We start from the raw sequence: 24,517 nt of genomic DNA on the forward strand, positions 1-24,517 counted from the left end.
ATGTTTTCATTTCTCTTGGTATGCCAGTTTGAATGTATTATGTCCCCCAAAATGCCATTATCTTTGATGTAATCTTGTGTGGGCAGATGTATCAGTGTTAATTAGACTGTAATTCTTTTGAGTGTTTCCACGGAGATGTGACCCACCCAACTGTGGGTGATGACTCTAACTGGATAACTTCCATGGAGGTGTGGCCCTGCCCATTCAGCGTGGGCCTTGATGAGTTTACTGGAGCACTATATAAGCTCAGACAGAAGGAGCGAGCTTGCCACAGCCAAGAGGGACACTTTGAAGAAGGCACAGAAGCTGAGAGAATAGCTGCAGATAAGAGACAGTTTGAAGATGGCCATTGAAAGCAGACTCTTGCTCCAGAGAAGCTAAGAGAGGACAAACACCCCAAGAGCAACAGAGAGTGACATTTTGGAGAGAAGCTGAAACCTAGAGAGGAAAGTCCTGGGAGAAAGCCATTTTGAAACCAGAACTTCAGAGCAGACGCCAGCCACGTGCTTTCCCAGCTAACAGAGGTTTTCTGGACACCATTGGCCACCCTCCAGTGAAGGTTGATTGTTGATGCATTACCTTGGACACTTTATGGCCTTAAGACTGTAACTGTGCAACCAAATAAAGCCTCTTTATAAAAGCCAATCCATTTCTGGTGTTTTGCATTCTGGCAGCATTAGCAAACTAGAACACTTGGGTATATACCTAGAAGTGGAATTGCAGGGTCATATGTCAATTTTATGTTGAATTTTTTGAGGAATTACCAAACTGTTTTCCAAAATAGCTGTACCATTTTACACACCCAACAATAATTTATCAGGGTTCCAATTTCTCCACATCCTTGTCAACACTTGTTATTGTCTGCCTTTTTTTATTATAGCCATCCACTAGGAAGTGGTATTTCATTGTGGTTTTGATCTGCATTTCCCTAATTTGCTGAGCATCTTTACTTGTGCCTACCGGCCATTGGCATATCCTTTTTTGAGAAATGTCCATTCAGATCCTTTGCCCATTTTTTAATTGGGTTGTCTATCTTTTTATTATTGAGTTGATCAAATACATGATTTGCAAATATTTTCTCCCATTCTCTGGGTTATCTTTTTACTTTCTTGATGGTGTCCTTTGAAACACAAAAATTTTAAATTTTATGAAGTCCAATGTATTTCTTCTTTTTTGTCACTTGTGCTTTTGGCGTTTTTATCTAAGAAATCATTGCCAAACCCACTTCATTTCTTTTCCTTGCTGAATAGTATTCCATTGTACACATGTACTACAACTGTTTTATCCATTCACCCTTAAAAAATATCTAGGTTGTTTCCAGCTTTTGTTAATTATAAAAAGAGAAACTATAAACATCCATGCATAGATTTTTGGGTACACATAAGTAGAATTGTTGAGTCTTATGATAAATATATATTAAACTCTATAAGAAACTGCCAAGTTGTTTTTCAGAGTGGCTGTATTTTTATTCTTAATTGTGTCTTTTGAATCAAAGAAGTTCAACTTGAAATCCAATTGATCAATCTACGTGTGTTTATTTGCATTTTATGATCATTGCTTTCTTATGTCCTACTTTAAAAGGCTTTGCCCTAAAAATGTACTTTCATCAATTGTAACAAATGTACCACACCACTGCAAGATACTAATGATAAGGTGGTATAAGGGAATTCTTTATTTTATGTATGATTGTTCTGTAAACCCATAACTTCTCTAACTAAAACAAAAAACAAAAAACAAAAAAAAACTGTTCTATCCCAATGTCATGAAGACATTCTCCTCTGTTTTCTTCCAGAAGCTTGATTCTTTCACCTTTCAAATATAAATCTATAATCTGTATTTCACATTAACTTTTGAGGTTTTGAGGTTTACGCTTTTCTACATGGATATCCAATTGCTCCAGCACCAATTGTAAAGATGATTCTCAAATGTAATGGAGATTATGTTTCTAGATTCTCTATTTTGTTGGAGTATTTTTCTGTCTTTGCATTAGTATCACTCTGTCTTAATTACTGTTATTTGATAATGCAAGTCTTCCAGCTTTATTCTTCATAACCATGGCTTTCCATATAAAATAAATACATATAAATATATAATTTCTATATATATTTTATATAAATTTTAGAAGCAGTGTGCCAATTTAAACAAACATTCTGCAAAGATTTTGATATTACATTGAAACTATACATCACGTTGGGGAGAACTGACATCTTAACAATACTGAGTCTTCAAGTTCCATAAAAATGATATACCCTTCCATTTATTTAGGTCTCTAATTTCTCTCAAAGTTCTATAATTCAGCATAGAGAACTTGTACTTCTTTTCAGTCAATTTTCAATAAATGAATAAAATCTTAAAAAGATATTTTTTCATATAACCAACTGATGCATTTCAAAATTTTCTTGAATTTCAAATGAGTTTCTGAACCATATTAAAACTTATTGTGCCTAAATTTTAAGTTATTTAAACAAAGAATGGCAAACTCAAATACCTACATTAAGTTAGCAAGTACAATAAAGAAGCTGAGTAGGGATTATGATAAACTGCTCTCCATTTGGGGTGGGGTGGAAGAGCTGCTGTTACTCAACTGTAGACAAATATTGCCATGAGACAATATAGCAAGCATTGCTAGACTATTTTTTCCCCCAAAGCAGCCAAAATTCCAGATCTATTTTACATAAAGGGTTTCTTTGTTGTCAAGTCCATTAATTTTTGTAATGTTCCACAGAAACGCAAACATCAGCTGTAAATTCTCTTCAAGAAACAGAAGGTCCCAGCCATTTATTATTGATACTATTGATATTTATAGCTCCTGACTATTTTGCTTATAAAATTTATCCAATTCTAAACTGATATATTGTAAAAATATTATTATGGTGGAGATAAAGTTTTCATTTTTTTCTTTATTATATTTCTGAAAAGAAATGTCATGGCTATGACATTTGTAGGTAATGATTTTTAGGCTCATTCATAATTAATGCCTTTTAATATTATATTACTGTTCTAGTTTGCTAATGCTGCCAAAATGCAAAACACCAGAGAAGGATAGGCTTTTATAAAAGGGGGTTTATTTGGTTACACAGTTACAGTCTTAAGGCTGTTGATGTCCATCAACAAAGGGTACCTTCACTGGAGGATGGCCAATGAAACAGGCCATCCCAGAAAACCTGTTAGCTGGGAAGGCATGTGGTGGTGTCTGCTCCAAAGTTCTGGTTTCAAAACGGCTTTCTCCCAGGACGTTCCTCTCTAGGCTGCAGTTCCTCAAAAATGTCACTCTTAGTTGCACTTGGGATATTTGTCCTCTCTCAGCTTCTCTGGAGCAAGAGTCTGCTTTCAAAGGCCGTCTTCAAACTGTCTCTCATCTGCAGCTCCTGTGCTTTCTTTAACGTGTCCCTCTTGGCTGTAGCTCCTCTTCAAAATGTCACTCACAGCCGCACTGAGTTCCCTCTGCCCCTCAGCTCATTTATATAGCTCCACTAATCAAAACCTACCCTGAATGGGTGGGGCCACGCCTTCATGGAAATATCTCATCAGAGTTATCACCTATGGTTGGGTGGGGCGCATTTCCATGCAAACAACCCAATCCAAACATTCCAACTTAATCCCCACTAATATGTCTGCCCCACACAAGATTACATCAAAGATAATGGTGTTTGGGGGGATATAATACATTCAAACTGGCACAATTACTATTTGTATAGTGCTTTTAACCTTAAATCCCAATTTGCCTGAATTGCCACTCAACTTTTTTTTTTTTTTTGCATCTGTCAGTTATCTTTGCTTATATTTTATTTCATCCGTTACTATTTTGTTTCATGGGTATTTCTTATAAATGGAATTTAAGTGAATTTGTTTTCCTAATTCAAATTCAACATCTAATGGGAGAAATTGTTCAAATTTAGTATAATCTGATATACTTGATTTTAATCTTTCCAGCTCACTTTGTTTCTCCTAAATTGTTTTTAGTTTTCTCTATTTTTGCTGGTTTGATTCTTTTTTTGGGATTTGCTAATTTTGGAAAGTCTATTAATTTATCATCTATTAAATTAGTCCTTTTCCTTTTCCTATTCTCAATTACATACACATTTTTCTACTATAAATAAGCACCTTATTGGAAATAAAATACTCTATCAAGATGCTCTCTTTCTTCCTATTTTCCCCTAACTCCAATAAAATAATAAGATATTTTAACTTTTCCTCTTGTTATTCCCAAGTTGAGACTTCTGGAAAGCTTTTACTTCATTTTCCTCCAACACTTGCAAGGCTTTGCTATCAATTAGTACATTTACATCACAAATATTATTGAATTTTCCCCTAAAGCATGCCTTTATTTTTGTTTCGAGTCCTTACTTAGGACGTACAGAGCACATTCTTAGGAGAATCTGTCAGTTTCCACTATTTATAGCCCTTTCATCTTAGGATCTCTGTTCTGGTTCATTTGTTATTTGGTTAAAATCCTTTCTCGAATACTCTGAGAGGGATTAAGTGAGTGAGACAGTCTCTAAATTTCTGTATATTTGCATAGATACTTCACCCTGGTAGGAGGATGATATCTTCACCAGAAACAGAAATCTGGGATTGCAGTTTTTTTCTCTCAGTAGTAGTCTATAGATACTCTTCCACTGTCTCCTGGTTTCCACTGTTGCAGACTAGATTCTGATTCCAGTGTGATACTTTACAGGTAAAATCTGTTCTATCTGGAAGCTTGTAAGGTGTTCTCTGAATTCTTGGAGTTCAGAAATTTTACCTTAATGTGCCTACGTATGTGTGTCTTCAACACTGATCTTCCCTGGAACCTCATTCTGCATACTGAAGGCTTCTTTAGCACAGGAAATTTTCTTCTATTTGTTTAATTATTGCTTCTCCAACTTTCTTTCTCTCCTTCCAGAACCTGTAATAGCCCTGTTAGGTCTCTAGAATCTATTCTCTGAGTCTCTTACATATCTTCTCTATTTGTATTTTTGGCTCTGGTTGGCTGGGAAACCAGCTGTTTTTCTTTGTCACCTCATATGGGCTCAGATTTAATTGCTGGAGGATCATAAGTGGTGGCAGTCTCAAAAAAACAGAAAGGCAAAGAAGTCTCTGTCCCTGTGAGCTGGCAGTGTCACACAGGCAAGCTGGCAGCCTTGTGGAGGCCCAGGAGAAAGCCTCCCTTTTCTCAGGTCTCCTTACAACTTCTAGCCTAACGGATGGGGAGATCTCAGTCCTCTGGCTTTTCTCCTCTCCCCTTCCCCCCAAAAGTTTGTGAATCTCTGCCAGCCAAAATCTTTCCTGGATCTGTCATTTGGATCCTCATCTTGAGGCTCTCCAGGCTCTTGTCTAGCCCACGAGGAACAAAATCCTGTGCCAATTCTCCTTGACAAAGCTCCTACGGAGCCTAAGGACTCACTGTTCATTGGATTCAGGGGCCGTTTGGCTCAAGAGAGGCAGATATAGGTTGGAATTATGAATGGAGGGATACTAGGATATTCAGATAGCCCCCTTCTCCAAAACTGTCTAAAAAAGTAAGTGTCCTGTTAACAGACTAATTCTAAAAACTTTCAAATCTTGGCAAATAAGTCAAAATTGTAAAAACTGCTGTGAAGTCCAAACATCTGTGGACTGTACCCAGTTTTTAATTGCTGCCCTAAATGTTCAACTCTGAAAAAAAAACATGAAAAGCAAGGAAGATCTTAATGATGATCAGAATTAAAAGATAATGACTAGATGAATGAATCTCAAATAATTATGTTGCATAAAAATAGCCAAAGGAGAGTGTATACTGTATTAATCCATTTATATAAAATTCTAGGAAATGCAAACTAACGTATAACAACAGGAAGCAGATCAGTGGATGCCTGGGACCGGAGGGCAGGCAGAAGTAGGAGGATGGATTATAAATGGATTATAAAGGAAACTTTTAGGGAGTGATGGAAATATTCATTAATTTAATTATGATAATGATTTCACAGGTTTATAGCATGTCAAAACTCATCAATTATACACTTTAGATAATGTGTAGTTTATTATTTGTCAATTATTTCTCAGTAGAACTATAAAAAATATTGACTGGAAAAATATCACAAAGGGTTTATATCCCTTATATAAAGAACATCTAAAAATAAAGAAAAACACCAACAGGTAAGACATATGAACAGAAAGGTCACTGAACTTTTATAGAGGTTTGAAATTCAGTAAAAAATTAAAATATACAGTTTTCAAAGAAATCTTAAAGCACTATGCCCACCTTTATGTAATACACAATACAGTTGAAGAGATACAATTAAAATTATAAAGCTACTGCAAATTCAATGCATACTGCAAAGCATATTTAAGTGCTGATGAATGCTGACTAATAGAAAATCACAGTTGGGGTAGAGAATTAGGCAAGTTATGTTACAGGAAATGAATATAAGCCTGGTCTTGAGCTAATGAAACTGAATGTGGGTATATATAATATGTGACGGTAGGCAGGAAGTAAAAAGAGAATTCAGATGAAGGAAAATATAAGAACAAAGGCAATGAGATAGGCAAAAGATGAAGACAGTTTTTAAGATGGACTCCTAGGTTCACCATTTCTAATACAATCTTCAGAAAATCTGTCAGAATCTTTCTACAGAAGAAATAACACAGGAAAGGAAATGAGATTTAATTCACTATTATGAAGGTTTAGAATGGATCAAAATCATTTGTTATGTATGTACCATCTTCAATCTTTGCCATAACTATGCTCTACCTATGTTAATATTTTTCTCTAGTTAGACTTTTGTTTTTAACCTAGGGTCATCCTAAGTAATAAGATCCATGAATGAAATACTACATTTTTACTAATACACATTAAAATAAGTACCTCTTGCATACCCCTTCAATGGTATATTCTTAAAAGTTATACTCAAATCCAATTCTTTCACTTACTTTATATGTCCATTTCCCCATCATTACCCTTAGTGTTTTAAGTCTCCCACTCCTATCTAACCAATAGGTGTTCATCACCCAAGAAACGTGAGGTGTGAAGGGCTACTAAAGGACTGTCAGATTAAGTCAGGTTCCTTCCTGTTCAGAGCTGTCCATTTTTAGCACACTATGAAAAATATTCTACATTTGAAAATATTCTACGCCAAATGAAAAAACAATCCAACACATGAAAAGATAGAGGAAACAGTTAACTCTCAATTGATTTTGAGAAGTCCATGAAGAATAATGAAATGGAACCTAAACATATTTCATAATTGCTGAGAAGACACGAGCAGACTAGGGCAGAAAACATAAATACTTCTGTTGAAGTACAAAGACAGCGTAGTGTGATATGATGGAAAGGAAAAAGGCTTTAGTCACAAAGACCTTAGTTTGAATGCCAAATCAGCCACTTAACTTATCTAACTTCTTAACCCTTATTTTCCTCATCTATAAAAAAGGTGATAATAGTTACTTGTCCTGGTTGTTGTAAGAATTAAATAAGCCATCATCTGTAAAGCACCTGGTATAGAATAGGGACTTAACAATGGTACCTATTATTATTACTATAATGTTGATGTGTTGATGGCATTTTCTATGTAAAATTGTTTCCTCTTTCAATGAGACAAAACCAAGAAATGCGACATTCTTAGTTTACCATCTTATATTAGATTTTTTAACCATGTGCAGATTAGTCTGAAATCTGAAAATCTTTTGAATATTTCAAAATAAGATAAAATAAGTAATTTTTATATTCCTAAACAAAACGTTTCTTAGAATATGAACATATTAAGCAATAGGTATATTTTGTAGAAATTTTATCTTTATAGAATTAAATCAGTACCAAGCTAAGTATCTCCCATGGGAGTAGAGTTACATATATCGGGGCAAAAGTAGCAGATTACACGGTGGGTTGGTACACTAAGCAAGGGGAATTTGGGAAGTGAGAGATTCTAGAAAAATAGTGATACCCAAGTTAAAATGGGGAATAAACATGTCCAGGATTGTCAGAATTTAATATGACAAAGAAGGGTAACTATCTAAACAAAGTCTTAACACGTAAAGAACTGAAAAGAATCAGACTCCAATTTGTATTCCAATATTAAGGTCTTCGATCCAGTAGGAGTCATGGCGAAAAGAATTGGAAAGTTATTTCAGGGAGGTGTTAGTCTTTTTGACAATGATGGACTACTGGGGTGGAGAGGGAGACAGAAAAGTATACCTCAAAATATGCCTTAAAACCTAGTTTAAGAAGAAACTTTTGTTCCTGAGATTTTAAAACATGTATATTTAAATTTTTCTTTTGCTTGAGCTGGTAAAAGCCTCATGTGAATAATTTAAGGGACAAAAAAATAAATAAAAATAAAAATAAAAATATAAATAAAAGGTTTTTAAATCTTCAACATAGAAAAGATTTTTATCCACATAGAGAAGCTCTTTGTCTATATCAACCTATTTTAATGTGAGTCAATAAAAGAAATGTCTTTAGGACACAGCTTTCTTACGAAGTTTCTTTAGAACATAGGCTTTTGTGGGTAACAAGGTCAAGTAATGTTAACAGTCTAATAAGAAATCTCTCTCATAGTATGCTCATTATACCATTTCTATTACCGTGAGTTAATGTGTGAAGATGCTGTTTAATACCAATTCCTCCCTTTTTGGTTATAGGTCCCTTTCTAAAATTTTCTTAGAACCCTACTTCAAAGGGAGGGGAAATCTTCCAATATGCCACCTGTATCAAGTGAAGGCAAATCCAGAGTACAAATCAGCTTAATCCATGGACATTATATATAAGAAGATTTGAGGGGTGGAGGAAAAGATTTAGAACAATTGTTTCACAAGACTGCTTCCACAAACAATAAATATTTAAATAAATGAAAGACGCATTCACACCTGATTAGGAAAATGCAATGAACAGTAACACTCTGCTATGTAGTTCTTATAAAGAATATCACAGTTAAAAATCTACGACTAGGTGATGAGAAGTGCATAAAATTTTGAAGTTTGAATACTGGCTCTGCTACTCATCATGTGGCCTGAGGCAAGTCACTCTCTCTAGCCTCTTTTTCTTTATCTCTAAAAAGGCAGTAACACCCCCTAATCCACAGAGCGTAGAGAAGATGAAATTGATTAACACTTCATAAGTGGCCTCAATCTGCCTCTTTCACCTCATCTCTTATCTCTTTTCTCCATACACTCAATGCCCTAACCATCCTAAACGTTTGATTCCCACATATGCTACACCCTCTCATATCTTCAGGTTGTTCCTTCTGCTATAATCTCCTTCTTTAGATTTCTCCTCAAGAAAGAGTTGTGTCCCTTCCTCTGAGATACTTTTCCAGGATCCCCTCCAGGCAATATTACAATTCTTTCTATCATCTGTTGTCAAAACCTGTTTCTTTTGTCCTTATTAAACCATTAATCACAATATAGTAAATAAAAGGCTCTTACTTGAATGTTCACTGTGTCCCACATGATACTAAGTGCTTTATATACATTATCCCATTTAATCCTCACAACCACCCTGTAATGCAGATATTATTATTACCTTTATTTTATCAATAGGAAACTAAGACTTAGAGAAATAACTTGCTCTGAGTCACTCAATAATTATTACTAATTATGAGTACCAATTAGTAATAATTAGTAGGACTGGGATTCAAACCCAAATCCCTAGCTCCAAAGCCATTCTGCTGCCTTTGGTGGGTAATTTATTCTTCACACACCTTTGTAGCCCTAGAAAAAAACTACAACATTTGGTAGGATATTTGTACTGAACATGTATTTAGTAAATAAAAAGGCAGATAGGGTGTATTGTTTCTTTCATTCACTGAATGCTTAGAATGGGCCCAACATTTGCTTAGGACTTGGGGATACAAAAATGATCTGACAAGATCTCTGCCCTCAAGGAGCCTATAGTTTATTGGGAAAGAGATACAAGTAAATAGGTGATGGCAATACAGTGTATGGTTTAAATGCTATTTTGGTAGTCTGTGGACAGGCTGCTGAAAAATTATAGAACGGAGCACTTAAACTGGACTAGAGAGGAGGAAGGGAGTCAAAAAGATGTTAAAATCTGAGTTTCTACTTTTGCTTTAGAAACCTACGTTAAGTAGCAATCTACATTGACATTTCTAGTAGTTAGCACGACAGGAATTTACATACTTCTTTTTTGGATTCTGTTAGATTATGTCTATATTCATAATTCTATTTTATCTCAAATTAGACATAGCTACAAATAAATCTCATCTTTTAAAAATATACTTTAAAGGATGATCTGCTTTCTAAATATATTCATTTTATATGACAATAAATCTTTTTCTCTGCTCACAGATACAGAGGGAAAAACACTCAAAGAAAAAGTGACTGATTACATAAATGGCTAGTGTTAAAAGTCCTTGTAACAAAACCACAGTCAATTTAGAATTTCTTAACTCATAAATACAAGGGTCTAAAATTTACTGCATTTCAAGCAACATCTCCAAAATGACCACCTATCCTCAAGAACATTTTTCTTCTTTTTTAAGACTTTTAGGTTTTTCCCATATACATTTCCCTCCTTCCCTGCCTTCCCCACACTCTACCTTAACCCTGCAAGTGAGATAAATACAATTTAGATAATATATTCCCATCAGTTGTTCACTTACCAAACAATAGTTCATTCAAGTGGATACTTTCTGGGGCTGTCATGGGAATTACCAGAATAAAAATCTTTATTAAATTCAAGCTAGATCATACCTGTTGTTTCTTCTTTTCCAAAGCCATTACTTTAGAATAAAATGAATTAAGCCTAGCACTGCCACTTAATACAAAGTTGGTTGTCATCACTATATTTATGGCTTTTCTAGGTGGTTGCTAATAGAATAAAATGATTTTGACACTCAATTCTAATCTGAAAAAATCAAATTTTCCCAAACATAATGGAACAAGTACAGATGAAATAATATGTAAAGGTGGTGAAGAAAGCAAATAAAAAACAATGAGAAGTTAAATGAGGTAAAGATGGACTTCACCTGTTTGCATTTTGTGAAATTAACGAAGACAGTGGCAAAGACAAAAGCCCAAAGGGACTAATAATTAAAAGCAGCAAACATAAGCAACTAAGCAAGTGCAGTTTCAAAAAATACAAGCCTGAAACAGGGATGATCAGGTTCAAGTTCAAAGTAGGCTAAACTAGCTTTCAACTTATCACCCCACCTATTCAGCAAAATGAAAATAACCTAGCAGGCTAAGAGTTGACATAAAAACTTCTTTCTTATCTCCCTGTTATAAATTTTCTCACTATAAGGAAAAAATAAATAAAAGGGAACATCAAGAAAAATGTTCCTATCTTTCAGTAAGTTTGAGATTTTCAAAATTTCATGAATGCATGGTAAGAAACAGAAAGAATCAACAGTTTTTAACAGCAAGGAATGTGTTATTTGCTAAAGGGAAAATTTAGAATCATGAGATTAGAAGGAATGTTGAAAGATTATTTATTCCTTTAGTCTTTATTCACATATTAAAGAGGTCACTGACAATTTGTGAAATTTACAAACTTAAAAAGCAAGGTACTTCAAACTGTTATGTTTATTATCATATTACATTAACTAAGATTTTTAATTGCATGTTTAAAAATTCAAAACCACAATTCCCCTAGCAAGTGTAACTGTTACCATCTACAGAAAACAGGGATAATCACAGTCATCAAATAAGTTTAAGCACCTTTATTAAACCTGACACTGTTTGTCACCATAATGACCGTCTATTGTACTTTTGTTCTTTCATTAAAGAATTCTTAGACCATTTATTACTGAATCACTGTTTAGCTGGTAAAATGAGGCAAAATACTGAATGACTTGAGAAGTCACAAGTAGAGTCAAAGTCCAGTGTAGAAAACTACTGAACCATGCTCCTTCTTTACATAATGTTTTTATAAACTGCTAAGTTTTAATGTCATTCACTAGCTGGCTTTAGAACTGTGTGACCAAAAAGTGAATTCTAAATTCTGCATCAGTTGACTTTTACCTGTCCTTTCTTTTTACTTGAAAACTAGTTTCATACATTGCCACTGATTCAATTTCACCTGCAGGTAATGAACAGAGAAATTCATTGTGGGGGAAAAACAAACAGGAGTGTGAAAAAAAGGGCAATTATCAGATAAACATGGGAGTGAAACAGTTGCCTGAAAAACAATCCTACCACAACACTTTTTCTCTATCCTTTAGAATCATTTTGAATTTACATATTTTAGTTAACACTTCTCTCACAAAAAATGCTAGTGTTCCAAACGCTCCCAATTTGAGTACTCACCGGGTTTATCTGAATCTTGAGTCCGGGATTTTATTTCAGCTAAACTGGGCTCCTCCTCTTGGGAGACCGAAGCTGCCGCCCCCTCCTCCGTGTCCTCTACCTTAGTTACTGTAAAGTGTGGCATTGTTATAATTAGAAATACTTTGCACTTTCTGCGTTTAAACTTCCTTCCAGTTGGTCTTCCCTCCCTACCTCTTCCTTGCAACCCTCCTTTTCAGACAGATCACTGCCTACTGGAGACAGTGACTGAGAAACGGGAAGTACTTTAAGCTCACGTGACCTACAACCCCAGGGGAATGGAACGCTTGAGGACACGCCTCCTTCCACAGTGTTTACCATTCACTTAAAAGGATTAAGCACTCCAGCCTTTGCTTATTCTTATTAATCTGAAGAACTCCAAAAGCTGTTTAAGGTGCTTTCCCAGAGCTACTGGGAGTGGAGTCAGGCAGAAGTCATGAACTTCCGCTGTGCTCACTCATTGTTTCCTTTACTTAGTTATTGCCATCCCTATGTGCACTTCATGATCTCAATCTCTGCCCTCATATTTCACACAAGATTAGAGAACAGTTCACTTTACAAGTACACTTTACATACTATTTTCAAGCTTTCGTTGTTGTTGCTTTATTTCAAAGCATTTGGGAAAATATTTATGTTTTATTTAATCGTCAAGTGAGAAAATTTATTCAGCAAATATTTAATGAACACCTACTTATTTTATGCAGGGCATAATATTTAATGAACACCTATTTTATGCAAGGCATAATTCTAGATACAGTAGTACAGATAAGGACATTCAAGATGAGAAATTAATTTCCCCAAAAAACAAGTTGGCTCAACAAAAATTATTTTTAAAGGGAAGCCTTCAGAATTCTTTTGTATTGTTCTGAAAGCTTAAACATTATGTTTTAAAGAAAAAAAAATAAAGAAAATCCCTCTGATTAAGGGGTGTATAGTTCCTTCATCACATACTTAACAGAATAAATGATGTTAACTCCTGACAATTGTACCAAGTTCTCAGCTGACTCGGACTAGACAGTATGAGGCCCTACCTCTGCACTTCAGACAAGGGAGTTCAGTAAATTGAGCCCTGGGTTATTTCCATGTTGATGATGTAATAGAAAGGCTTTGTTGTTAGGAAAGTATTCCACCTGAAAAGTAAGGGTGTGCTAAATTTAACAGTAAAGGAATGTTGGTTTTAGTCTTTGTTAATTCAAATATATAGCATTTCAATATTTTCCAGCCTGGAAAAAGAGAAGGAAACCACTAATTGTTACTTTGTGCACTGCACTGTGCTAGAAAACAGAAACTTCACATGATAAAATCTCAGGAACAGAAGCATTAGGATAAGGAACTTGCTCAAAGTCACAGGGCTTCTAAATGATGAAGCCCAACTTTAAAACCAGGTCTGTGTGCCTCTAAAGACCTTGAGGTAGGTAGCTGGGAAGATGTTTCATAGAAAGATAACTCACATATGCTCATCTGAATTTTATTTCCTCTATAGTACTAGTTTGCAGCCTTGGCTGCATACTGGAATCACCTGGGGAGCTTTTAAAATACTGATGCCTGAGTCCCACCCCAGATATTCTGATTTAAATTATCTGGAGCAGAGCCTGGGCAAAAAAGACTTTTAAAAGCCCCCCATATGATTCTAACATTCATCCAAGGTTGAGAATTCCAGCTATATGGGAAAGAGACAAGTTTATCATCTGAAAAGTCACTACACACCAAACAACATGGCTAAAACTAAAACAACTGACACCAAATTTGGTGATGACGGTGGAACAACAGAAACTCATACATTGTCGTTAGGGGTACAAAGTGGCACAACCATTTTGGAAAAAGGTCTGGCAGTTTCCCCTATAATCCAGCAATTCTACTCCTAGCTTTTTAACCTCAAAAATGAAAATAAATGCCCACAAAAGGATTTACACATGAATCTTCAAAGCAGTTTAATAACAATATCTAAACAGAGTGGGACAGCCCAGGTGTACATCCACAGGAGGATGGATAAACAAAATGTGATATATTCATAGAGAAATAGTACTCAGCAATAAAAAGGAACGAACTTCTGATATATGCAACGACATGGATGAATCTTAAAAACATTATGCTAAGTAAAAGAAAAACAAAAGAGTACATAAAGTGTGATTCCATTGATATGAGGTTCTAGAATAGGAAAAATAATCTATGGTGCAAAAGAATCAGGACAGTGGTTTCCTCTGGGAGAAAGGAGGTGGAGATTAATGGGGAAGGGGCATGAGAGAACTTACTGGAGTGATGGTAATGTTCTATATATCAGAACAGGGTTTAGAGCTCCAAAGTGGTATGCATTTGTCAACACTCAGCCAATGTTCACTTAAAATTTATACATTTCATTCTATGAAAACTTTACCTCAAAGGAAAAAAAAAAGCTGCAAATACTGAATTCTAATACGCATTTTGAAGTATTTGGGGGAAATGAACTGATGTCTGCAATTTATCTTGAAAATGTGCAAATATAGGACAGATAGATATGTGATAGGACAATACAACAAAATGTTAATGACAGAATCTGGTGGTAGGTATATGGGTATAAAGTATAAAAGTTTTTCAACTTTATGTTTTAAAATCTTCATATTAAAATGTTGAAAAAGTACAATGAACTGACATTGTACTTTTGTCAGCACATGACAATAATGAAATGAATTATAAACAGAAGAGTGAAAGTAAAATGAAAATAAACAGAAGAGTCAAAGACTGGGAGAAAGTATTCACTAAACATATATGTTCAAAGGACTTACATAGAGAATATATTTTTTAAAAACCCTTACAACTCAATAATAAAAAGACAAACAACCCAAAAGATTTGAACAGACAATTCACAAGGAAGATATGCAAATAGCCAACATCACTGCTCATCAAGGAAATATGAATTCAAATCACAATCCAAGAGACTGTTGGCAAAGATGTGGAGCAACTGCCACTCTTAACTGTTGCTGGTGGTTACAATGGTATTACCACTTTGGAAAAAGGCCTGGCATATTTTTATAAATCTAAATATACATCTTCCCTATGACCCAGCAATTCCACCTCTAGGTATGTACCCAAGAGAAATAAAAGCTTAAGTCCACAAGAAAATTTGAACAAGTTATATTTATGGCAGCCTTATTCATAACAGAACCAAACAGGAAACAGCTCTGGTATCCATTGACAGGATAAACAACTTGTTTTATATTCATAAATGGAATATTACTCAACAATAAATAGGAATGAACTACTGATAGATTCAACAACATGGATGAATCTCAAAAACATTATATATGATAAATTATACACTATACATTAATTACATGTGTACTGAAGTGTTTAGGTGTGAAGTGTACTGATGTCTGCAACTTACTTTGAAATGCATAAAAAATGGATGCATCAATGAAGGATAAATATGTGATAAAGCAAATAAACTAAAATACTAATTAAAGACTCAAAGAAGTAAGGATATGCATGTTTACAATTCCTTCAACTTTTTCTGCACGTTTGAAAATTGCTGTAATAAAATGTTAGAAAAAAATACAATGAAGTCTAAATACCTATAGATCCCTGGATCCAAGTATAAAGCAAATCACTTAAGGTCAATTACATTTTATAGAAAACAGGGGGCTGCATAAACGTTTTTCTTGTACTTTGACTTTGAGTCTTGAGTGTTGTTTGAAATGGCAGTCATCATACAGGGTTGAAATATTTACATTTTTTTAAATGTTATGGTATTTTAAAGCAACAAGATATAAGACTGGCCCAGGACAAAAGGAGCATTTACAAATAGCATTACTCCCACAAATGCTTTATAAATTAGGCTAGATATTACAAACATTATATTCTTACACCAGTTAGTTTCAGTGAAACACTCTAGTTGTGACCATACTATATCTGTTTTTTAAAAAAGTATCACTTTCTTCAGAAGAATAGGTCTATTTTGGGTATTTTGAAAGTACAACCTACTACTACACTACACAATTACTTCTTTTTAATCACAGCCTGCAGCTCACGGTAACCATCATTTTGTTTTATTCAACCGATTTTTTTTTTTTTTTTAAAGACAAGTTAGATTTAGTGAAAAGATTGAAACAATTTTGGGAAAGTCAGTAGGAAATCGTTTTCAACATAAGGATTGTCTATCAGATTATAACACTGTTATATCATGAAAAACCACTGACAATTCTAGAGCAAATTGTATATGTATTTTTTCTTAATTCTCAGGATCTAGGAAGTGTGTATGATTCAAAGAAAGCTATACAAATAATATAGAACCACACCATCTCATTATTGAAATGACTCTTAAAAATTATCTAGTAATTAGGCATGCTAAAATAGATCCATGATGCAAGAAAACTTCTACGAAAAATGAGCAGTAAAAAAATTTGTGGACTTAAAAAGCTACATATATTTTAAATTCATTCTTGAGAACATCCTGTATATGAAAGTAAGATTTTGGTAATATAATCAATAGCATTCTTTTTTAAAGAATGAAATTAAACCTTGATCAAATGTACCAGCATATTATTCAAAAGGTGGAAAAGTATAAAGTAAAATAGTTTGGATTCCATGAGCACATACAATGTAGCCTTAATCCATTTTACCTGTCTACACCCTTCTACAGAATTATTTACCCATTTCTGTCTTTGCCCCACAAACACACACGAGGATTTGCCCAATAATCTTAAGAAAGGCATTCACAAAACAAGTTCAATGGGAGTGCTGAGAAAAGAACAATTAATTCTGACTGGTAACAGATTCAAATATTATGAACCTCTCCTAAACTGAATCAATGCCTGTAGTTTGAAGACACCATTCAGAGTACTTTTCCACTACTGAGATGTAGCCATATCCTGGGAACCTTTAAAATTGTAACCAAAGAATAGTTGCATGTCCACAGCATTTGGCTTATTACTAATGGTGTTCTTACAAAAACAGTAAAGAAAGTGGAATCTGCTTCCAAGTAGAAGCTTTTAATTAAGTTATTATTTCAAAATATTTAGGGTGCAACATCTTTATTGAATCACTGCAACTACTAGCCAGCAACTAAACATAAGTTTAAAAAAAAAACTAATTACAGTATACATTAATTTTCTTAATCAAGGTAAATTTATTAAGAACTTTCAAGTACTAAGGTGAATTATGTTTTATCACCAGAAAACTACAGAACTTCCAAGAAATTTTAATTTCTTGTCTTCAGATAGAGAGAAAGAGGTCTTTTGTGTTAGAGCAGTGATTCTTAAGGAAAAATATTAGATTTGCAGGAAGCACTAGCCCACTCCCCACCGACATTCAAATACTCATTCATTCTTCCAAGGGTAGAGAAAGACCGTTCCACATCCTCTTGACTGTATCATTCAGAATGTGTGGCAAACATACAAAAGAACAGTACTTTTCAAATTACCTCTGAAAAAGGACTTTTATTCTTTAATTTCCAATTCACTGTAGGACAATAATTTTGTAAAAACAAACAAACAAACAAAAAAAAGAACTACCGGTGAGGTACTAGAAAAATGAGATAGATACACAAAATACAAGTACCAATTTATTATTATTAGATTCAACAGATATGAAATTGCTCTATCAAACTGCTATGCAAGTTTCTAAAAGCACTCAATTTGTAAACTTATCTCCTCCTGGACAGATAATAAACAGTTCATGGTCCAACACCATCTGCATACTATATTCTGAAGAGCTCTATGTTAGGGAACGTTGTAAACATTTTACAAGGGAGCATGTGGTTCAGTGCTAAAGTTTAGAGTCACTGCTACTGTTGGACCCTGAAAAGCATAAAGACCCTCATTTTTAAGGAGATGTATACACATTTTCCTTAATTACCATATTCAGCAAACTTTTCTAACTCTGATGCTGGCACAGTAAATACTGGTTAAAAAAAATGATCACGAATTCTAAATTTTGCCTTATTATATTGCAGACAATTATAAAAAGAATCAAATGCATGACTCAATTACTTTGGGAAAGACCAGCTATTATGGATAGCAAAAACTTAACTAACTGAAATTTCTAAATCTCACAATTACACAAATTTGACTGTGTAAATGGATTTTTATAAAATGGTATCAGTAGTAAATAATGCATTTTGAGGCTAACAATGGAAAGGCAAATATGTAAAACACATTCTTTTTAATGGATTTATAATATCACAGAGTAAGGCAGGCAAAGAACTCTCTAAGTTAAAGCATCAGGAAAATCTCATGCTTTACTAAGGCTGGAAGAATCATGCATTTATTCAATTTATTTGAATGCCCACTATGTGCCGAAATAGGAATGCAACAGTGAACAAGACTGTTTCTGCCCACAAGGAGCTCACACAGTTTTGGTATCCAATTATCTATATTAAAAAAAAGGCAAAATAAACAAGGACTATAGGTACATTACAGCATAAGCCAAGAAAAACCCTTGAGAACAAAACACACCACTACTTTTCCCAGTTACTTCTTCCAGGGCCTAAAGGTGTAACTCTTTATTAGAGGGAAATAATGTAGTAGGATAGCTGATACCTAGTTAATTTGATAGCTACTTCAGCCACTTTGGCTGTGGACCCAATTACTAAACGAGGTATTATCATTTGAGTACTCAGAGCCCTCAGCTTCCACTGCTAAATTTTTTACCATATTCCAACTCCCTATATAAGGCTGTCTGTTTTCTTCACTAGGCTAATATCTGATAGCATAGGTATGACAGGATCCAAGCATCATCAGCCAAAGAGGTAGCTATGAACCCACACTACTCAGCATCTTGTGCAGGTTTTTCATTTCTGATGTATGACATTTCATTTTTCTATTATGAAATGCTTGTTAGATTCAAAATGAGCTTCTGGTCAACACTAAAAGCAGTGCATAGAAAATGATACTGACATTAAGCAACATATTATCAAAACTAAGGACCTATTTCTGAAAATGTAAGGAAAGGAAAATGAAAACTCAGTCCAAAGCAAAATTTCCTAATTAATTTAATTTTCACCTCAGAGAACAAGTGTTTTTCTAAGTTATTGCTTCCTTCCTCCCCCACAACAAAACTCCATTTTTAAATAGATCTACTGAAACTTGGATCAAATATGAATATTCATTAACTTTAAGACAGATGGACTAATGTAACTAAATCAGTAACTGTTTATGTAACTCAACATTACTACACTGAACAAGGCTTTTGCAGATCATTTGTGCAAAAGACAAAGAAATATACATCTTTGGGCTAGTTTTCCTTTAAGGAAGAACATACTTCATTTTACTCCTTTTTTTACTATTTCCTCTCATGCCCCCATTGCAAACCAAAATAATTGCAAAAATGTCTACGGAACATAAAAACTGCATTTCTTTTATGATTCCTCTACTATACAATTGATGTTTGATAAATGTTTCAATATGGCCAACCAGAATTAGTACAGCAGAGAAAGTATAGTGTAATGACAAGATTACTGATATTAGCCAAATGACAAGAATATAGATATTAGAATCACACACACCTAGGTTCAAATCACAATGTATTGCTTATATAATCTTGGGCAGGTTACTTAACTTTTCCAAACTCCATGTTATCCCAAGTGAGAAAAATCCCACTTTAGCTCAGTAGAAAATCACTTTTTTTAAAAAATGAAAACATATCAAATCTGAAGATTTTTTTCAGGAAAGGAAAGAATTAACTTCAACTTATATTCAGGGAAGTTGTTTTCTATTTCCTACCAGTTCTTAAATTTTATTTGGAATGTAGCACACTGCCAAACTAGGAAAAATTAGTCAACTAAAAAGTCAACCTTTTGCATGCATTTTAGGATGTAAATTTAAATACATCCTAAAATAAGTATTATTTCTGGCTATAGGAAAAGTTTAAATATGGTAAATGTAAACACTCTCACAACAGAATGAAGGTAAATTTCAGTTGGATTCAATTTCTCATAGAACCCCAAAATAAAAATGTACATGTGTATACAAGAGATTCTTTACTTATTAGTGCTTTTTTTAAACTGGCAATATGAAAAATGACCATCCTTCTCCCAAAGTAAAAGCAACTTGTCTGGTAAAATGGGGGAAGTTCAGGTGACACTTCGCCAAAAATTAGTTATCTACCAAATGGATATGTCTATAAACAGTCTGCTATTTGAATATTTTTCAGGGATTTCTCAAAGCCATTAGAAATGTAATAAGGCTTAGCAATGCAGTAATAAAAATGTAAAACAGAAGCTGCCTCTGATTAATTTAGGGAGGAAATTAGAAAATGAAACCAAGCTCTGAGCTAAAATAACAGGAAATTAAAAAACAAAACAACCAAAAAAAAAAAAAAAAAAAAAACTAAGGCTATGACTAAGACCTAAACATATCTGTAACTTCCTAATAACTTAATTTAGCTTTTGTTTTTTATTTCTGCACTTTTCAAATATAAAACCTGAAGTTTTGAGAAGGAAAAAAAAAGCTCAGCCCTTGCATATTTTTCAGTTAAGACTGATTTATTTATATTATTGCCTTCATTCTGAAATCTTGTTAATTCTAAGTTCCATCAATGTTTAACAGTAGCTTAAAAATTCTTCAAAAGTAGATGCACCTAATTATCAGAAATGATAAAAGATGAAAGAAAAATGTACACCTTAGAACTAAGCAAATATGGTTATAATATTTTCTATTGATCAACTATTGAACTTCTGTATTTAAGGCAAGGTGCTCAGAATGTACGTATGTACGTGTGTACATGATACGTTCTGCAGTCTTCTGCTTATACCTTCAAAAATAATTGCTGTGATTTTACAAAATACACCAAAACACTTACCACAGAGTTTTAGCAGGGAATGGCATCTAGTATTTTCCATTACTTGTAAAACTTAAAAAACATCATTAAGGAGAGAACCTAAGATGGCGGCTAGGAGACGGCAAAAATCACCTCTGTGAAAAATACTAGCTAGAAGTCAGAAAGTAACCCAGAACACCAGTTCCAGTGATACACCAACTAGACAACGTCTGCTAAATCCACAAGGACCATGCACTTGGTGAAACTGGGAGTCTGCGTTCTAAAACGAGTGAGTGAGCCTGCTGAATGTCTGGCAGCCATGCTGCAGTATGGGGAAACCATGGGTTGGCATTTGGAGGTGGACTAGTTCTTTTTTAAAAAAAATCCAAAAGCAGCTGCAGATACAGCAGCAAGAACCACACAGTGAAGTGTGGCAGGAATGGGCTGTGCGAACACCTCAATATCTGGCATGGAAGATAGCCTTTCATGCACTCACTGCTAGTTGTCTCAGAGCAAGGTGCGCAGAGGTTAGCCAAAAGGGGACAAAAACCACGCCCCTTACAGCCATCTTCCTGGCGGGCTGGGAATGCTCCTGCCCAGCTCCGGAGCCACAGCCCAGAGCCACGCCAAGGGACCCAGTGTGACGGGAACTGTTTCCGGCAACACGAGCACATGCCACAATATCAAGCATGGACAACAGGCTTTTGTGCACCCACAGCTAATTGTCCTGGAGCTGGGAAGACAGAGCTGTGCGAAAAGGGGGAAATTAACACGCCCCATACAGCCATCTTTACAGCAGGCTGGGAATGCCCCTGCACGGCCCGGCGGCCCAGAACATCCCTTGAGGGATGGCGCGCACTTGTGACGTAGCACAGCCTTCCCTCAGCAGAGGCCCTAGAAGGGCATGGCTGGGAAGAGAAACCCACCCAGAAATCCCGGGGACACTATGCCAATGCCAGGGACTTCTGGGTCAGCGGCAGAAGTGGCGAGACTGAAATGAAGGTTTAGACTCTTGCCAACAGCCTTAGATCTCCAGGAACACCTGGGAGATTTGATTATTAAAGCTGCCCTGCCTTCCTAACCGCTCAGACACATGCCCCACATTCAGGGCGGACAGCACCAACACACCCAAACTTGGTGCACCAATTGGACACCACAAGAACCAGACCCCCACACACCACAAAGACAAAGTTGGGGAGAACTGACTTAAGGGGAATAGGTGACTCACGGATGCCATCTGCTGGCTAAAGTGTATGCCACCAAGCTGTAGATCTGACAAATTAATGAATGGTGTCTGAATAATCCTTCATATCCTAAAAGAACCCTATCAAGTAAAGCAAATGCCAAGAGGTCAAAACAATAGAAAATTTTAAAGCCAATGAAAAAACCAGACAATATGGATAACCCAAACCCAAACACCCAAATCAAAAGATCAGAGGCGAGACACTACTTGGAGCAATTAATCAAAGAACTAAAGACAAACAATGAGAGCATGGCACAGGATATAAATGACATGAAGAAGACCCTAGAAGAGCATAAAGAAGAAATTGCAAGAGTAAATAAAAAAACAGATGATCTTATGGAAATAAAAGAAACTGTGGACCAAATTAAAAAGATTCTGGATACTCACAGTACAAGACTAGAGGAAGCTGAACAATGACTCAGTGACCTCAAGAACCACAGAATGGAAATGAAAGAACAAAAGAAAGAATGGGGGAAAAATCGAAGAAATTGAAATGGATCTCAGGGATATGATAGATCAAATAAAACGTCCAAATATAAGACTCATTGGTGTCCCAGAAGGGGAAGAGAAGGGTAAAGGTCTAGAAAGGGTATTCAAAGAAATTGTTGGGGAAAACTTCCCAAACCTTCTACACAATATAAATACACAAAGCATAAATACCCAGTGAACTCCAAATAGAATAAATCCCAATAAACCCAATCCAAGACATATTCTGATCAGAATGTCAAATATGGAGGAGAAGGAGCAAGTTCTGAAAGCAGCAAGAGAAAAGCAATTCACCACATACAAAGGAAACAACATAAGACTAAGTAGTGACTACTCAGGGGCCACCATGGAGGCAAAAAGGCAGTGGCATGACATATTTAAAATTCTGAGAGAGAAAAATTTCCAACCAAGAATACTCAATAAAATGAAGATTAAAAAAAATAATAATAACATAATGCTGAGCAAAATAAGCCAGGCACAAAAAGAGAGATATTGTATGTTACCACTAATGTGAATTCTGTGAAAAATGTACAGTGTTTTATACTGTAGAATGTAGGGGACCTAGAGATACCAATTAGTGGAGGGGGAATGATAATCTAATAAGAACAGATAAACTATGGAGGGTAATCTCAATGTTATGGGAATGCTCAGGAATGATTATGGTTTGTAAACTTTCTTGGATATAATAAGATCATGTTGGAAGCAATAGAGTTATTTTAGGTTTTTTTTTTCTCTTATTCCTTTGTTTTCTTAGGGGTTGTTAATTTTCTTGGGGTATGGTAGGAACATGTTGGAAGCAATGTAGTTATTTTAGATTATTTGTTTTTCTTACTCCTCTGTTTGGACATGGTTTATTAATTTTCTTGGGGTATGGTAGGAACATATTGGAAGCAAAGTAGTTATTTTAGGTTATTTGTTTTCCTTAATCCATTGCTTTGTTTGAAATGTTGTGAGGTTTTTTGGTTTGTTGTTTGCCTGTTTGTTTTTAATTTTTTGATAAACAAAGTTAAAAAATTGAAAAAAAATCAGTAGAAAAATGGGAGTAAAAACTAAATGACAAATAGGGTGGGATGGGGGGATGGTTTGGGTATTCTCTTTTCACTTTTATTTTTTATTCTTATTCTGATTCTTTCTGATGTAAGGAAAATGTTCAGAAATAGATTGTGATGATGAACGCATAACTATATGATCATACTGTGAACAGTTGATTGTATACCATGGATGACTGTATGGTTTGTGAATATATTTCAATAAAACTGAATTAAAAAAAAAAAAAAAAAGAATACTCTATCCAGCAAAACTCTCCTTCAAATTTGAGGGAGAGCCTAAATTTTTCACAAACAAATGCTGAGAGATTTTGCTAATAAAAGACCTGCCCTACTTGAGATACTAAAGAGAGACCTACCGACAGAGAAACAAAGAAAGGAGAGAGAGATATAGAGAAATTTAACAGAGATATATAGAACATTACATCCCAAATCACCAGGATACACATTCTTCTCTAGTGATCACGGAACTTTCTCCAGAAGAGACCATATGCTGGGACATAAAACAAGCCTCAATAAATTTAAACAAATTGAAATTATTCAAAGCACATTCTCTGACCACAATGGAATACAATTAGAAGTCAATAACCATCAGAGACTTAGAAAATTCACAAACACCTGGAGATTAAAAATGAGGGGGAGATGAAAACACTCCCAGATAATCAAAAGCTGAGGGACTTCATCACCAGTAGATCAGTCTTATAAGAAATGCTAAAGGGAATTGTGTAGGCTGAAAGGAAGGGACACTAAACAACTGCCTGAAACCACATGA

At 34.9% G+C, this 24,517-nt stretch overlaps 1 protein-coding gene across 4 annotated transcripts in view; it reads right to left on the minus strand.

Annotated features, from left to right (window-relative positions):
* Positions 1 to 24,517, minus strand: part of SLC12A6 (solute carrier family 12 member 6) — a 153,745-nt gene that overhangs the window by 122,973 nt on the left and 6,255 nt on the right. The window contains exons 1-2 of one of the 4 annotated variants that reach the window (XM_037834407.1): positions 12,223 to 12,417; positions 10,578 to 10,613 (exon numbers count right to left, since the gene is read on the minus strand). The exons of 2 other annotated variants lie outside the window; for them this stretch is intronic. In XM_037834407.1, coding sequence (XP_037690335.1) covers positions 10,578 to 10,613; positions 12,223 to 12,346 — 160 coding nt within the window. In that variant the 5' untranslated portion in view covers positions 12,347 to 12,417. Of the gene's footprint in view, positions 1 to 10,577; positions 10,614 to 12,222; positions 12,418 to 24,517 lie in introns of those variants that run through there. One more of the 4 variants, XM_037834408.1, reaches the window with a different exon arrangement.

The sequence above is a fragment of the Choloepus didactylus genome, chromosome 4, assembly GCF_015220235.1.
Source record: "Choloepus didactylus isolate mChoDid1 chromosome 4, mChoDid1.pri, whole genome shotgun sequence".
Lineage (NCBI taxonomy): Eukaryota > Metazoa > Chordata > Mammalia > Pilosa > Megalonychidae > Choloepus > Choloepus didactylus.